At 40.2% G+C, this 16585-nt stretch overlaps 1 protein-coding gene across 1 annotated transcript; it reads left to right on the top strand.

Annotated features, from left to right (window-relative positions):
- The first annotated feature begins 14682 nt into the window (after nucleotides 1-14682).
- LOC147898571 (oil body-associated protein 2C-like) lies at nucleotides 14683-16194 on the top strand. Its single transcript, XM_087379193.1, has 6 exons — nucleotides 14683-14829; nucleotides 14932-15067; nucleotides 15257-15339; nucleotides 15427-15541; nucleotides 15669-15914; nucleotides 16097-16194. The coding sequence occupies exons 1-6, from the start codon at nucleotides 14683-14685 to the stop codon at nucleotides 16192-16194; spliced, it is 825 nt and encodes a 274-aa protein (XP_087235319.1).
- Nucleotides 16195-16585: the final 391 nt, after the last annotated feature.

Genomic DNA, 16585 nt, shown 5'->3' with positions numbered 1-16585 from the left:
CCAATAAAAGTAAGTTCACAGAGGTATACCTTGCATTGTTGTTGTTGTAGAAGTCATTCCAATTCCGTCAAATAAATAAGGGGAGAGTTGGGCACATCATGTCCTCCCTAAATCTGGAAGACTCTACCATCGTTTTCAAACATAATGGAGTTATTTGAATAACTCCACTATAAGCTATGCCCACACCTCATGTGTTTCTCGAACAGCTTGAATTGCATCAAAAAGTAACTCAAAGACTATCCGTCTATACCGTAAAATTCAATACCATTAAGCAACAACACCTACACCAATGTTTATTTGGGGCTTTATCTCCCCTCTGTGTTTAAAGGGTAGTTCCAAGCAGCAAAATCATTGCCTAACCATTTGAAGTAAAGATTTTTCGTGGTTGGCCCTTTCATAATCCTCTTTCTCAAAGAGAGGATATATTTGTGCTTGAGGTTTCTTAGGTGGTGCCTGAGAAGCCTTCTTCTTGAATTGTCCCTTCATTTTCATATTGGGAAATTTTTTAAACTTAGGAACAAAACCAGTTTGAAAGCTTTAGCTTTGGATTTTCCTATAATGTAGTTATAAATTTGGGCATATTTAATTGCTTCTTCAAAGGTATTGGGATAATTTCTCACCTTAACCTTATAGGTGTCTTTTAGACCTCTCACAAATCCCCCTTAGCTTTTGGAACTTGTTGATTCCCTTCCACTTAAGCACTATTTCCCTATAGTTCATTAAGTACTAGACTAAAGTGTTCTACCCATACTACAATTGTCTCAAGCCCCCAAGCTCTTCTAACTCATTTTTAGATAAAAACCCCTATAAGAAGTCTTGTTTGAATTCAACCCATTCAACTCAATACCTACAAATCCTATCATTTTTCCTTAGGCTCATCCACCATTTATGTTTCCAAGGGAGAGACTCGCTTCCATGACCTGATTTCTAGGAGGGGTATTCTTGCTTTCGTGGAAGTCTTGCCATTTTTGCAATAACATATTTATGACATCCTTATTGTGTTCTTACTTTTCCCCATTGAAAATTTGTGGTTTCAAGTCCTTAAGAATGATAGAGGTTTCTATAAGTCGAGAGGTGGACCTCTCAACTTGACTAGGAGGAGTCGATGTTTGCGCCATAGGAGTTACTAATTGAGAATCAGATAGCATAGATACTCGGTGGGGTCACTATGTATGAACTCTCTATATCACATGCGTTTTATTTGTAAAATCCCTTATCCATATATTTTTCATTAATAAAATGTACCCTTTTTGTATACATATCTGTAATTTTTTCCTAAATTCATTTTAAATAATCCCTTGTGTAAGTTAAATTCTATAAAAATTTTAAATTAAACAAATCCTTCTGTTGAACTCACGTGATAGGGTTACATAAGATGAGTGACCCCCCCGGAGCTTAGATATGGCTTCAATTATAGCTTTTATTGTATCGTTAATAAATTCTGTATATGGAATTCCATAATCATCATAATCAAAAATTCAGAATCCTCCATTTTCATACTATTCTCTTGAATTTTGCTATGCTCTTCCTCATGTGTTTCCTCTTCAACTATCGCTTTTCCTTTTCTAGCCCTTTCCTCTCTCCGTGGTCATCTCCTCTCTTTCTAGAGTTATCATTTTAAACATTCAAGCTTTTTAAACAAATTATAGAGTGAAAAGCTTTATAATAGAGAGAAAAATATGATGTCCACTTTCCTGGTATTTGCTTGAGGTTTTGGATTTTGCTTTAAAGTCATCTCACTTTCTTTGATTTATTAACTCACCTTTCAATCCTAGTCTTTTGATTTCCTCAATCTCAAACTCCTCAACGCAAGTTTTGATTCTCTTCTTTTTAATTATGGCAAGGCTAAAGAGGTTAACTTGGAGATAAAGAGCATATTAGGAAGTGTCTTTGGAAAATGGGAAAGGACCTTTGAAAGGTGAGAAAAAGACATTAGCCAAAAGTCCTATGAGGTGGCTTTTATGACCTTGGAGAAGAAGAGCGATGAAAAAGAAATTGATGATGTAAAATTTTTAAAAGGTTCTTAAACCTTTGGTGATGTGGCCTTCTTTTGTTGTATTTGCAAATGTCAATGAGCACAGATGTCAGAATCACATCTCTGCTCTCTTCTTTGCATAAACAAGTGATATAACATAGGGAACATATACCAGTTTCTTGTCCTCCCTCTTTTGAAATCCGTGCAATTGCATCATGGAGATTTTGATATTAATACACTGTAACTCACACCAAGTACTCTAGATTCCTATGTACTTTATAAAACACATGTGATTCATTGCACATCACTAAGCTTCACAAATAATAGAAGCATTCAAAGTGCATCCCTTCTCTATGTTCTCATGAAATTATTTTTCTAGCTTGGACCTCCATTTGACAATGCTCCCATCTCTAAACCTAGGGCAAATACCACTCGGTACCGTTGGGACATTTGCTATCATTTGAGTTGAATTAGACCCCCAACCTTAGCACTCAGGACAATACCATTTCTTTGAAGCATATGCACCTCGTGTTGTTGTAAACTTGTCCCCTCCTCCACTAGCCATACTCCTAGAATGGTCCTAGCATGCCCATCCATAGGCTTTCATGAACATTCCAAGAGTGAGTATTTGACACATTACAAAACCAAACAAATACCTCCTTAATGCCACTTAGATATTTACGCCACCCCCAAAAGCATGGGGCTAGCACACCAAAAGCGCTCTTCCCATCTCCTTCACAAATGTACCATCCACACCTTCCACTTTGGCTAGGCAAGAAACTCAAACAAGTCATTTTTTTATTGGTTCTATTATGTTCATGGCCCACGTCATTTTGGGCACCTTTGAACACAACCAGAGTTTGGTTGCCTCCTTCCCCTTGAGCGTGTGGGTTGTGTTGCCTGTTCACAGTTATTGTCACATATTCTGGTCTATGGCTATCCTCCTCTAATATCTCATTTAGATCTACAAAAACTGGATGTTTTTTGTGAACAATGCATGGGGTGCTACATGGTTGTTGCATTTATGGTGACCTTACCCCCATCTCTTGCATTGAAATTTCATGTCAAGTTAAATAGTCACTTGCTTGAAGATGATGCAGCACCTCTTCTATAAAAGTGTTTTGTTCTGCCAACCATTCCTAGGCCATGTCTAGATCTTATTCCTTTCAAATTTGCGTTATATTTTAAATTTTGAATGACTCCAAGGGACAAGTCTGCCCTAGTGGCAGACCTGTGCTCCACACTTTTCCTCATGCTTGCATGCTTAGCCTCGGATAGATTTGTGGTTGGGACTTACACATGAGATTCATCTTGTGAAACAAACCAAGAACCCCAATGAAAAGATAGACTTGTATCCCACCAAGTCAACCATGTTTCCCATGTTGGAATCTTACCTTACACTACATGCCTAGCATGCCAAAAATTTCTAAGTTCATTTTTGTAGACCTCAGAAGCATTCTCTGATAGGGCATTTCTCCATTTCCTGCAATATTGACTTGTGTTCCTACTGAGAAGAAGGTTGAATGCATTTTTGAGTTTGCCTCAACATGCTTTGCTCCTAATGGGACTTTATAATGGCATTACACTAAGGAAGATTAAGATGTGTACAAAGTATCATACCCATCAAAGACAACCACATAGGCTAGAAGCACACCGATGCTTGTTTTTCAACATTCATGCATCATGCATGGTAAAAAATAAGAAAAGATGCATTCCAAGCCATGCAAATTATCTATGAGGTTATGATACTTTGTACATGACTTGAACTATGTAAGATTAAGTCATGTGCAAAGTATCGTACCCATCAGAGACAAGCATAAAGATTAGAATCATGCTGGTGCCTATATTTTAACACTCATGCATGATGCTTGGTAAAAACAAGGGATTATGCATCCTAACCATGCAAATGATCTCTTATAGGTAAATACTTTCACATGCCTTAAACTAAGTAATATTAAATCATGTGTAAGTATTATACCCATCGGTAACAAGCACATAGGTGAGAGGCACACCAATGCATATTTTTCAACACTCATGCATGATGTGTGGTAAAAACAAAAAAATATGCATTCCAAATTAATCTAAAAGTATCTAATGGTTATGATACTTTTCATAGTCCTTAAACTAAGTAATATAAAGGCCTATGCAAAGTATTTTACTCACAGGGACAAGCACATAGGCTAGAAGCACACTTATGATATTTTTTAATACTCACGCATGATGCTTGGTAAGAAACAAGGAATTATGCATTACTAACCACTCAAATGATATATAATGTGAATGATATATATTTTTTAAACTAAAATAAATAATATTAAGTCTTGTGCAAAGTATTATACCCATCGGGGACAAAGACATAGGTTTAGAAGCCACCAATAAATATTTTTTGTTAATACATGTGTGGTAAAAACAAGAAAATATGCATTCATAACCATGAAAATGATATCCCATGGGTATGATACTTTTCATATGTCTTAAAATAAGTAAGAGTAAGTCTTGGGCAAAGTATCATATCCATCAAATACAAACACATAGGCTAGAAGCACATTGATGTATATTTTTCAACACTCATGCATGATATGTGGTACCAAACAAGCAAATATGGATTCCAACCATGAAAATGATCTCCTATGGGTATGATATTTTCAAAAGCCTTAATATGGGTAGCATTAAGGTCTATGAAAAGTATCCTACCCGTCAGAGATTGGTACATAGGCTAGAAGCACAATGATGCTTATTTCTCAACACAAATGGATGATGCATGGTAAAAACCAAGGAAAATGATATTTGATGGGTATGATACTTTGCACAAGACTTAAACTAAGATCAAGACTTGTGCAAAGCATCATATCATGAAAGACAAGCACATTCCCAACCACAAATAATATCCAATGGGTATGACACTTTGCATAGGCCTAAACTAACTAAGATCAAGATCATACCCATCAGAGACAAGCACATAGGGTACAAGCACATCAATGCTTTTTTTTCAACACTCATGATGCACGGTGGAAAAAAAGTAAATATGAAATCCCAATCATGCAAATGATATTTGATTAGGTCCTTAAACTAAGGAAGGTTAAGGCATGTACAAAGTTTCATACCCATTGGAGATAAGCACATAGGCTAGAAGCGCATCAATACATATTTGGCAACACTCATGTATGATGTGTGGTAAAAAACAAGGAAAGACGTATTCCAACCCATGCAAATGATATTTTATGGGTATGATACTTTGCACATTTCTCCAATTAAGTAAGATTAAGCTATGTGCAAAGTATCATACACATTGGAGACAAGCATATAGGCTATAATCACATCGATTCCTATTTTTCAACGCTCATGCATGATGCATGGTTAAAACAAAGGAATATGAATTCCCAACCATGAACTTTATACTTGATGGGTATGATACTTTGAAAAGAACTCAAAATAAGTAATATCAAGACCTATGCAAAATATCATACCCAAAAGACAAGCACTTAGCCTCGAAGCACATCGATGCATATATTTCAACACTCATGCATGAAGCATGGCAAAAAATAAGGAAATATGCATTCCTAACCATAAAAACGATCCCCAATGGGTATAATACCTTTCACAACACTTAAAATAAGTAAGATTAAGCTCTGTCAAAAGTATCATACCAATCAATAAGAAGAACTTTGGTAGAAGCACACCAATGCATATTCTTCAACACGCATGCAACAAGGAAGATATTCGATGGTATGATACTTTTCATATCCGATGGTATGATAATTTTCATATGTCTTAAAATAAGTAAGATAAAGTCCTATAAAAAGTATTATAACCATCAAGACAAGCACATAGGCTAGAAGCACATCGATGATTTGTTTTTAACACTCATGCAATATGCGTGGTTAAAAACAAGGAAACATGCAATCCCAACTGATCAAATGACATCCAATGGGTATGATACTTTGCACAAGCCTTAAATGAGGTAATTTAAAGGCTTGTGCAAAGTATCATACCCATTGGAAATACAAACATAGGCTAGAAGCATACTGATGCATATTTTTAACACTCACGCATGATGCCTGGTTAAAAACAATGAAATATGCATTCCCAACCATGAAAATAATATTCGATCAGTAGGATACTTTGCATAGGCTTTAATGTAAGTAAGATTAAGGCCTGTGGAAATTATCATACCCATTGGAGACAATGACATAGGCTAGAAGCACATCGATGCATATTCTTAAACACCCTGACATCATGCATCTATTGCTCTATTTCTATTCATCCTCTCTATTCAAATCTCAATATTCATCCCTATCCCAGCCCTTGTTTTTCATCCATCCTCTTGACCTCCTATGCCTCCGTCTTGGAATGTTCCTATCCCGTCCCTTGTTCTTTATATGTATTCCTATCCCTTGCTTTTCATCCATCCTCTTGACCTCCTCTATGCCTCCTTCCTTGAACGTTCCTTCCTTGAACTGGCCTCCTCTCTGCCTCAGACTTGCAACCCTTCATTCCTTCAAATCAAATGCCTCCAGCTTGAAATCTCTTGCTTGTCACTGAGCCACACCATCACTAGCACATAGAGACTAGAAATCCATTTATTAGAGCCATTAGAGCATGCACAAAATTAAGGTCGATTGGTTCAAAATCGTGGGTCATGTACTATCAGGACTAATCGCAATAGACAAATGGATTTGTGATATCTACCAATAGAAGGACCCAGACACAACTACTCTTCTTTTACCTTTTATTTACAATCCTCTTGTATGTCATCCCCTTTCATGTTGTGAAGAGGACAATGGTAGCCAAGATGTTACAGAAGAAGAACATTATGATTGGGTTCTTCCATCGACAAATATTGCCAAACCATTTTTCTACTACAATCTAGGAAACAAAGTTTGGAGTGTCAGTTAGAAAATAGTTAGTGTATTCCTTTCTTGCTAAGGGAGACCATAATGATATCTGATCCGCATCAGACATTGTGTGTACATGCTATGCCTCCCCCATGAATTTCATGAGACAAGTTGACATTTGTTTCATCATTAAAGCAAGATTATGGGGTCCTAAAAAGAAATTTATATTCTTGATGCTTTTATTTATGGAAATATCAACTTTGGTAAATTTCTAGTCGATCGATGGATTATAGCGGTAGTTGAAATTTTCAATATTTAAATTCATCTTATGCAATTTTTATAATTGATCTAGGATTTTCTGAAAGAGTGTAACAAGTCTAGTGTTTTTGTTGTTGGATGTCTTCAACCTCATCGGCATTCAAATACGAGACTAGTAAAGGGAATCTTTATGAATATCTCTTGTATGATTGTGTGTAATGCAAAGGTCTTATAAGAAGACTATGCACCATATCAATGACACACATAAAGGGATGATGGTTACCTCTATCCTTTACCTAAGGTTTGGTGAATGATGAGGTATAAATTCCATTTTGGCTATGTGATAACAATGCTTTCTTATATGTGACTTTTTTGAGACAATTCACTAAGGTCTACGAGCTTGGAAACGCATGAATGCAGATGCTCTGTGTGTCCTAGTTACAAGTACTATTGATAGTGTTTTGACCTTGATTCATCATACATCTAAGGCAACTGTGGCCTGGAACATATTGAAAAGTGAGTATGAGACATGGAATCAGACAAGGATCCAGACCTGGAGAATCAGCTCGCAGCTAAGAAGTTTAATGAAGGAGAGACAGCGGAGGCGTTCATAACCCGAATAAAAAATCTGCATGACCAGATGCGAGGATACAAAAAACTAGTGAAGAGCTAGCTCGGCCGTGTCTCCGGATATGTCCACCAAGGTTTGATGGACTGGTGATAGTGCTTAACACTCAGGTGAGACCCCAACCATTTTCATTTGAGGAGTTATGTGCTTTACTTATGGAGGAGGAATTTAGGCTTAAAGCTCGAGATGGAGGCGGCAATGGGGATGCTGCATTCTGTGCCACACTATGAAAGGCAAAGGTGGTTCCTCCACCAAAGGTGAGTTCTCTACTAGTGGTGACAAAAAGAAGAAGGGCGGCAACAAGAAGTTTCAGGGAGAATGCTTCTACTACAAGGAGAAGGGCCATGTGATTGCAGATTGCCAGGTCAAGAAAGCAGATGAAAAGAATGGTACCCTGAAGAAGATAGATAAGGGGAAAGAGACAGCTAACATAGCGGAAGCAAAGTTGGATCTATTTCTGGCCATTGAGGAAGAGTGTTCCTCAATTCAAGAAGCATCAACCACTGATTCATGGGTGTTGGATAGTGGTGCCTCCCATCACATGACCTGCAAGAAGGGTCTATATTGTTCCATTCAGCCTTTACAGGAACCCATCACCATGACAGTTGGAAATAACGCAAAATGTCCTGTTGAGGGTTCAGGTACGGTTTCATTTGTTTTTGTAAATGGAGATGTTAAGAAACTATCTAATGTGATGTATGTTCCACAAATCAAGAAAAATCAGCTATCAGTTGCTTCCATAACTGACCTTGACCATGAGGTGAGGTTCAACAAGACAGGAGCATAAATTCCGAATAGTGCAGGCAATCTTGTTGGCAGAGGAGTAAGGAGGAACATTCTATATGAGCTAAGTGCTCTTACAGCAACCGTTGGAGTGGGCACAAGCAAACTTTGGCACGAAAGATTCGGCCACATTGGATTTGCAGTGCTGAAGCAGATGCAAAAGCAAGGTATGGTTGCTCACTTACCTACAGTAGCAGAAATCAAAGAACCGTGTGAAGCTTGCATGATGGGCAAGCAACAGAGAAAGGCATTCCCACAAGAAAGCAAGAATAGAGCAAACGCTCCTCTAGAGTTGGTGCGTGTTGACTTGTGCGGTAAGATGCCTACATAGGCCTTGGGGGGATCTTCCTATTTTCTATTGTGCCTGCATTACTATGCAAGGGTATGCTACTTCTCGGTGTGTCAGCTCCCATCACGATGTTATCTCTTGGGTTTTTGTTGGTGGGATGGAGATCAGAGACCCATTCTTTCTCAGGTGTCATGTGGTTGCTAACACCAGAGTCAAACCACCATATGTCCTCATCCTTCTATATCTGAGATGTAGACTACGATATGAGAAGTTTTGCTAATAGTCTTGAGAGTTGTCTTCATCATAGGCATAGTGGGTGGATTGTCGTTGATGATGGTTGCCTCAATGAGGTTTGGTGAGACCCTTTGACTAGCCCGCATTGCCTAAATCCCTTTGTTTCTTTCTGCATTTTAGTTCTCCTCTATGACTATAGTAGGAAGATGTGGGTGTACTTTCTTCACGAAAAGGCTCAAGCTTTTGGTAAATTTAAAGAATGGCTACAGCTTTTTGAAAATGAAACAAGGAGAAAAGTGAAGAAAATCCGATCGGATGGTGGTGGTGAGTTTGTTTCTATAGAGTTTGGAGATTTTTACAAGAGCAAAGGGATTAAGCAACAAATGATGACATCACATACGCCTCAGCAAAATTCTGTTATTGAACGTCGAATGCGGACCACCGTGGAGATGGGGAGGTGTATGTTGAAAAGTGCTGGACTGCCAAACCACTTTTGGGTTGAGGCTGTCAATACTGCAGTTTACATCCTTAATCGCAGCTATACAAAGGCACTCAAAGGTAAAACACCACATGAGGCTTACAGCCGTAAGAAGCCATCTGTCTCCCACTTCAAAACATTTGGGTGTGAATGCTATGCGCATGTACCAGACAAAGAGAGAAACAAGCTACAACCAAAAAGCACCAAATGTATCTTCTTAGGCTATTGTGATGAGAAGAAAACCTATAAGTTGTATGACCGAGAGGCAAAGAAGATCATAGCGAGCCGTGATGTGGTGTCCAGGGAGCAGCCACATGCAGTGGAGGCAGAGAAGAGCTCTTCCACTTTATCATCAAGCAAAGAGGTAATTCACTATGGACCTGCTGTCCCAGGAACTATCTCGGATCTATAAAGGAGGAGGAAATATTAGATGATGAAGGTATAAGTCACCAACCTGTTGTTACACCACCGGAAAAGCCATTGCCGCGATGGGTAAGGCAGCTCTACGACCATGATAACCAGATGCCTATGTCTGTTGAGCAACATACAGATGGACCAAGGTAGTCTCAGAGAATCGAGGAGCAAAGGAGGGCTTCTGCTCACATAGTCAATATGGCCTTGATGGCTCAGATTATTGCAGAAGTAAAGGAGCCTGCGAGTTTGGAGGAAGCACTTGCAGACCGAGATTGGAAAAATGCTATGCAAGTAGAATATGATAGCATCATGAAGAATGAAACTTGAGAGCTAGTAGATCGACCACCTAACGGAAGAAGGGTTATTGGCACCAAGTGGGTTTGGAAGGTAAAGAATAAGGCCGATGGGACTTTGGAAAAGTACAAAGACAGATTGGTTGCACAAGGATTTTTGTAGGTTGAAGGTTTTGATTTTTAGGAATCTTTCGCTCTGACTGCCAAAATGACCACTATTCACACAGTACTATCGATGGCTGCTCATAAAAAGTGGCTAGTTTATCAAATGGATGTTAAATCAACATTCTTGAATGGTGACCTCAAGGAGGAGGTGTACGTGGCTCAGCCACCAAGGTTTGAGGCCCCCCATTCTAAGAACAAGGTATGCAAACTGAAGAAGGCTCTGTATGAGCTGAAACAAGCCCCAAGAGCATGGTACCAATGGATAGACAAATTCTTTCATCAATCAAACTTCAAAAGATGTTCCTCAGATGCTAACTTGTATGTGTATAGGAAAGGTGGAAAATCTGCCATTATTGTTCTATATGTGGATGATCTCCTTATTACAAGTGACTATGAAAACATGATCTAGCAGACTAGAAAGGCGTTGAGCACAGAGTTTGAGATGACAAACTTAGGCTTGATGCCCTACTATTTAGGGATTGAAGTCTGGCAAGAGCCAGGCAAGATCTTCATCTCTTAGTAGAAATATGCAAGGGAGATCTTGAAGGCATTTGGTATGTCCGAGTGCAAGGAGATAGCTACACCTATGGAGGTAAATGCAAGGCTGTCTATGGAGGATGCCTCACCACCCAGCAGACATCGGGAGGTACAGGAAGTTGGTCGGTAGTCTCATCTATCTATGCAACACTAGATCGGACATCAGTTTTGCTGTTGGCATTTTGAGCAGGTTCTCCAATAAGCCCCGGGAGAATCATTGGAATGCAAGGATGCGGGTGCTCGGGTATGTGAAGGGAACTCTTGACTATGGCATCACTTATGGTACGGGCACTTCCTTGGCTGGCCATTGTGACTCACATTGGGCTGGAGATGTTAATTCTAGGAAATCAATTCTAGATATTCTCTCTCTTTAGGTTCAAGTATCTTCTCTTGGATTAGTAAGAAACAACCAATAGTGGCATTGTCTTCTACCGAGGCTGAGTACAAGGTAGCATGTTTTGCTGCTTGTGAAGCAGTGTGGCTGAGGAGGATCTTATGGCACATGGGAGTGCAAGAGGATGAGGCAACTGTGTTGAGGTGCGATAATCAAAGTTGCATGGCCATTGCTAAAAATCTAGTGTTTCATGCACACACAAAACATATAGAGTTTCAGTATCACTATGTGTGTGATTTGATCGAGGACAGGATAGTGGAATTGGTCTACTGTCCAACAGAGCAAAATGGAGTAGATATCTTCACTAAGGCACTCGGGAAGGATAAGCTTCAGGGTCATCTTCAGAGACTCGCCATTGGGCCGAGAAGGTAGTTCACCTATGGGTGGACATTGAGGGGGGTGTTAGATATTCTCAATGCCCCACCCTCTTGGTAACCACCAGTGGTCCAAGGTGCTCAAGTTGTAAGGCCCCCATATGAGGAGAAGCCATGTGTGAGCCCAGGATACTGGATGGATCCTGACTTGCATGTCAGATTCGGTAACTATTGATGGTAGAAAGGTGATCTATGTGAGTCTAGCGTATGGGCTAGGGAGGGTAGGTAAGCTGATAGCACAACGAGGCACATTGTCTTGACTGTGTGGGAGCCCCTTACTCTTGCTGGGGCTTGGGGGGTCCCAGAAGGGCCAGCGGCCCCTCTGATGGGGGTTCAGGGGTGAGAGCCTCCGAGGCAACAGTATAAGAAATATTCCTTGAATATTCCATGGATGACTAGTTGGTTCCATCGACTAGGTTGACTGGTCGCCTTCACCGACTAGGTTGACTAGTCAGTTCCACCGACTACGTTGATCTGACTACCACCCTCATAGCTATAAAGAGGCGACCTCCCTAGTCCATTGTGACATATCGGATCTTCCCACAGAGATCTTCTAGCTAGTAGCTCTTCACCTAGTATCTATCTAGATCACCATCTAAGCTCCACTATGGGAGCGCATGGGTGGACGGAGCCATCATCTGTACTACATCAGTGTTAAAGGAAAATTTTGTTCGTCTCTAGTTTGCTATGTACTCTCTATTCTTTGTTTAGTTTCTGTTAACATCTCTCAATAAGAGCTTTAAGTTACTCCAATGTATAGTTTCCTTGCATGTACTTCCAATTTGGTGTTTCAAATACATCAGCTAGATCAATGTCTCAAGCTGCTTCAAATACAACTTCCAAAAGGAAATACAACTCCTAACTCAAGAAAGGGCACATAAAATACTTACATCATTAGGAAATTCATGGATGTCCTATGGCTTAGTCCTTTATAGAGGGCTATACGAGCACTCTACAACTTGTCCACAATGTGGTGCATCTTGATTTAGGCAAGATAAAAAAGGAGATAAGATTTTGAGAAAGGCACTATGACACATGCCCATCTTAACATGCATCCATAATTCCAGAAATTGATTGTCTTCTTTCACTTCTCAAGAGTGCTATTTTCTTGTGTCCTATTAATTTATCAGGCCTCCAAGTCATGCATGTCCAAATTGTGGAGATAATTTGTGCAGCCAATACTCTAAAAATATTTTGAAGATGGTATATGAGAAGAAAATGTGGATAACTCCTATGGACCATCTAGATATTGAGTGTATCCACATTTTGGTGATAAAGAACTAGCTCCTATTCCTCTAATCTGATGAGATTTGGATATTGAGAGCAATTTCAGCATGATCTAGAAGTCCAAACACCTCCACTTGGCATGCAACATCTTTACACTCTTCCTTATTGGAGGCAGCATAAAGTCACATATCTATTGGACCCAATACATATGCTCAAAGATGTGACAAAAAGGTCTATGGAAGCATATAATAGGGATAGAGACATCCTTAAAGAACAAAAGGACTTGAGATTGATGCAAACCAAAAGAGCATTCCTATCAAAATATAACTGCACCAGCAAGGTGATTTATTGAAGGCAGCATGGGTGTTGACAAAAACATAAGAGACCTATGTAAAAAGAGTTATTATGGGTATGAAAATCACAACCAAGTACATGCATAACTTAATGGGTGCCTCTAGTTTGAATGGAAAACTACGTGGTTTGAAGTCACATGATTGGCAAAAAACAATATAAGTAACATCCTTTCCACTTGATTTCAAAACATTTTTGCCCTTGTTTCAAATTTATGGACACATTATTGTTACTATAGTATTTAGTCCCACTTGCTTCATGGGGATGGCATCAAATGTCATCAACAAGCTCAATGTATTTGCAAGGTGATGTCGAGGGTCTATTGGGCATGTCTAATTTCCCTTCTCATTGAAATATTTAGTTCCATCACTTATCCAATAGACATAAGGGATACTTAAATCATCTCAAATTTTACAGAAGGAGTGTACATAGGTTATAAAAATCCATAGGTAGGCGGTTTTTTTAATACCCCTTGATCGCACGTGCTATATGGATAGTGGCCCCCCCAAGGCATAAGCACACACTGTAAATCTTCTATGGCATAAACACAAGCCAGTGTGGTGGCATCAAAATAACATGATCACACTACAACAAATTTAGGTGCTTCTAGGTTAAGTTTTATGTGACTAGATGACATCATTCTTTTATGGCACATGTGACATGAACGTTATTTTTCTTTTTAAGGAGAGTGGTGTGCTATTAACTTTTCAACAATAGGAGGGGTTGCATTTGTGAGAGCATGTTTGGGATTCGCTCTATGGGGTGAAGTTTTCATAATGATAGCTTGGGGAAGTTTTGTTAGAGGAAGTGAGTAAGGTTGTGTTAAAAGTGCTTAAAGTTTTTTTCTTTTTTTAAACACCCACTCACACCCCCATGGCCAAGTGCGAGGCACCAACACATAATTCTCACCATGCTAGCTTCTTTCACTAGGTTTCAGCACACCTGTATGGAAAGGGCGCCATGGTTGGCTTCTAGCCATGCCTTGCTCGCTCGGTGTCTTGCTCGTCCCTGCGTATACAGAGTCTAGCTATAGCTCATAGTTTTATGTCTTACGTTGTGATCGGTTGTGAAGAGAGTGGCCTACAGTGTTACATCAGGTGAGCATCATATGAGCATCCCAAGGGTTGCTTATCTGGTGCACAAAGTGCTTAAAGGTTAGAGAGAGGAAGTTGCGTAAAGTGATAGACGTGCATGGAGATGGAACGGAGGTGTAGCATGTGACACATTTCTTTTGAATTGGACACTGGGCACAGCATCGTGCGAGAAATGTGGCATGCAACCCTAAGAGCGACGACACATCCACACTCCGAACAAGCCAGAACTCTTTGCTCCTCACAACCCATCTCGCAATTCCTCGTCGTTTCCTTGCTAAACACCCTCCTGAGCTCCAACTCCCTCTCCCTCTCCCTCTCCCTCTCCCTCTCCTTCCACCCAATATCTCTTCCCCATGGCTTCCAGTGACCCCCCAACACGAACCACCGCTTCTATATTGCCACAAGATGTTCCCGGTCAGTCTCCCTCTTTGTCTACTAAAATCCTGGAGACAGGTGCAAAGGTGCTTCAGTCTCTCACGCCAATCAAGCAGTTCCAACAGGTCTTCCATTGCTCTTGTCTTGTCATTCTGTAGCTGCTTAGCTTTGCTTCTTTAGTAATTTACGTGAGGATATTTCAAGGCTCATCGCCGATTGGAATGCAGCACGTGTGCACTTGGGCTCTCTATTCTCATGACATGAGCCGACAAATCGAAACTCATCATTATGCGGCACGTCTCAATGAGGATTTCCTACAGTGTGCAGTGTTTGATTCTGATCAGAGTGATGCTCGCCTTATCGGTGCGTAGAAACAATTGTCATTACATGCCAGTGCGTGTCATTTTTAAAGGAAAGAGGATGCTTAGGGAGAACAAATGATTCAAGAAGGAAACAAGAATCTAGAGTACGACTGCGACGCTTGCAGCTCCTTTTATCCCTGTCTTCCTTTCGGGATTTTCTTCAGAAGACTGAACTTGTTTTTCATACCAGGCGTGGAGTACATAATCTCAGAGCGGCTCTTCTTAACACTCTCAGACGAGGAGAAAAAGCTATGGCACTCACATTTCTATGAGGTGAAATGTCAACCAGGTTGCAATAGTTCTGCTTGGTGCATTTCATATTATGGTAATTGGCATTTAAATTGTTGATTTGATTTACAGATACGTACTGGATTATGGGTTAATCCTGGCGTTCCAGAGTCACTGCAAAAGGCAGAGCTTAAGAAGCTTGCTAAAACATATGGGAAGTTTTGGTGCACGTGGCAATTTGACAGGGGTTGGCACAACTTCTCTCTATCCAGCTCTGCCTCCCTTTACATTCATGGGTTAATTGCATTTCGATGCGTAAGGACGTGTAATGGTATTAACTTGTCGTTCGTTCATGTATTTGCTTGTCCCAACAGGTGACAGAATTCCTTTGGGACTTCCAGCCCTTATGATGTCCCCTCAGGAGGTGAGTCCTGGTCAGGTCAATCCAGAGCTCATCAGAAAACGCGATGAGAGATATGGCATTTCCACTAACGCTCTCGCCGAGAGCAGGTCGGACGTAGAACCTCCAGAGATTATACATCCATTGGCTGATTATTGGAAGAAGACTGGAAAAGGCTTTGTTGTTGAATTGAAGGAGGTGGATGTGGCACGTCCTGCTGGTTAATCTCTGAAACTCGGAGTGAAATGAAACTATCTCGTTGCCAGAAGAATGCTGACGTCGGAGAGTTATGAGAAGCTGAGCTTGCTCAATGCATTTTACCTTCTTTGGAAAGTATGTAAAATGACATATGTTCATCATGTGTTTGGTTTTCCAACACTCGGCTAGTGCCTTTAATTCCAGGTAATGAATCCGACCTGCACAAGTTTACTTTTGAAGGACAATTTTCTGTGGCGCTTGAAGATCTGTTGGAAGCTTCAACTCTCAGTTTATTTGATTAACTAAGTAGCGTTACCTGTTCATTCATCCAACTGTATGCAGTGCCACTTAGCCCTACAATCTTATCGTTGCCTGCAACAAAAAAATGCCTCATGTTCTCAAGTTAGCACGCGCTTAAGCCTTGGCGGTTTTTAAAGCTATGTCCCTTCTACTCCTAGCCAACTCTTCGTACTATAATTGACTACACACACAAGTCAAGTTACCCCTTGAAAGTCAACTCGCCCTTGGTAGAAGGGAGTCTTTTGTGTGTGTGTGTGTGTGTGTGTGTGTGTGTGTGTGTGTGTGTGTGTGTGAGAGAGACACACACACACACACACACAAAGCGAGCGAGCGAGTGAATCCATTCAAGCATCCCATTGAATGTGACTTGAACTTTGAACTAGAGTATATATT

This window comes from Dipteris shenzhenensis, chromosome 9 (assembly GCF_047967505.1).
Source record: "Dipteris shenzhenensis isolate YYH24624 ecotype China chromosome 9, Dip_SZ_1.0, whole genome shotgun sequence".
NCBI classification, from domain to species: Eukaryota; Viridiplantae; Streptophyta; class Polypodiopsida; order Gleicheniales; family Dipteridaceae; genus Dipteris; species Dipteris shenzhenensis.
The sequence above is the reverse complement of the archived record's forward strand: the minus strand, read 5'-3'. Positions and strand labels throughout refer to the sequence as shown.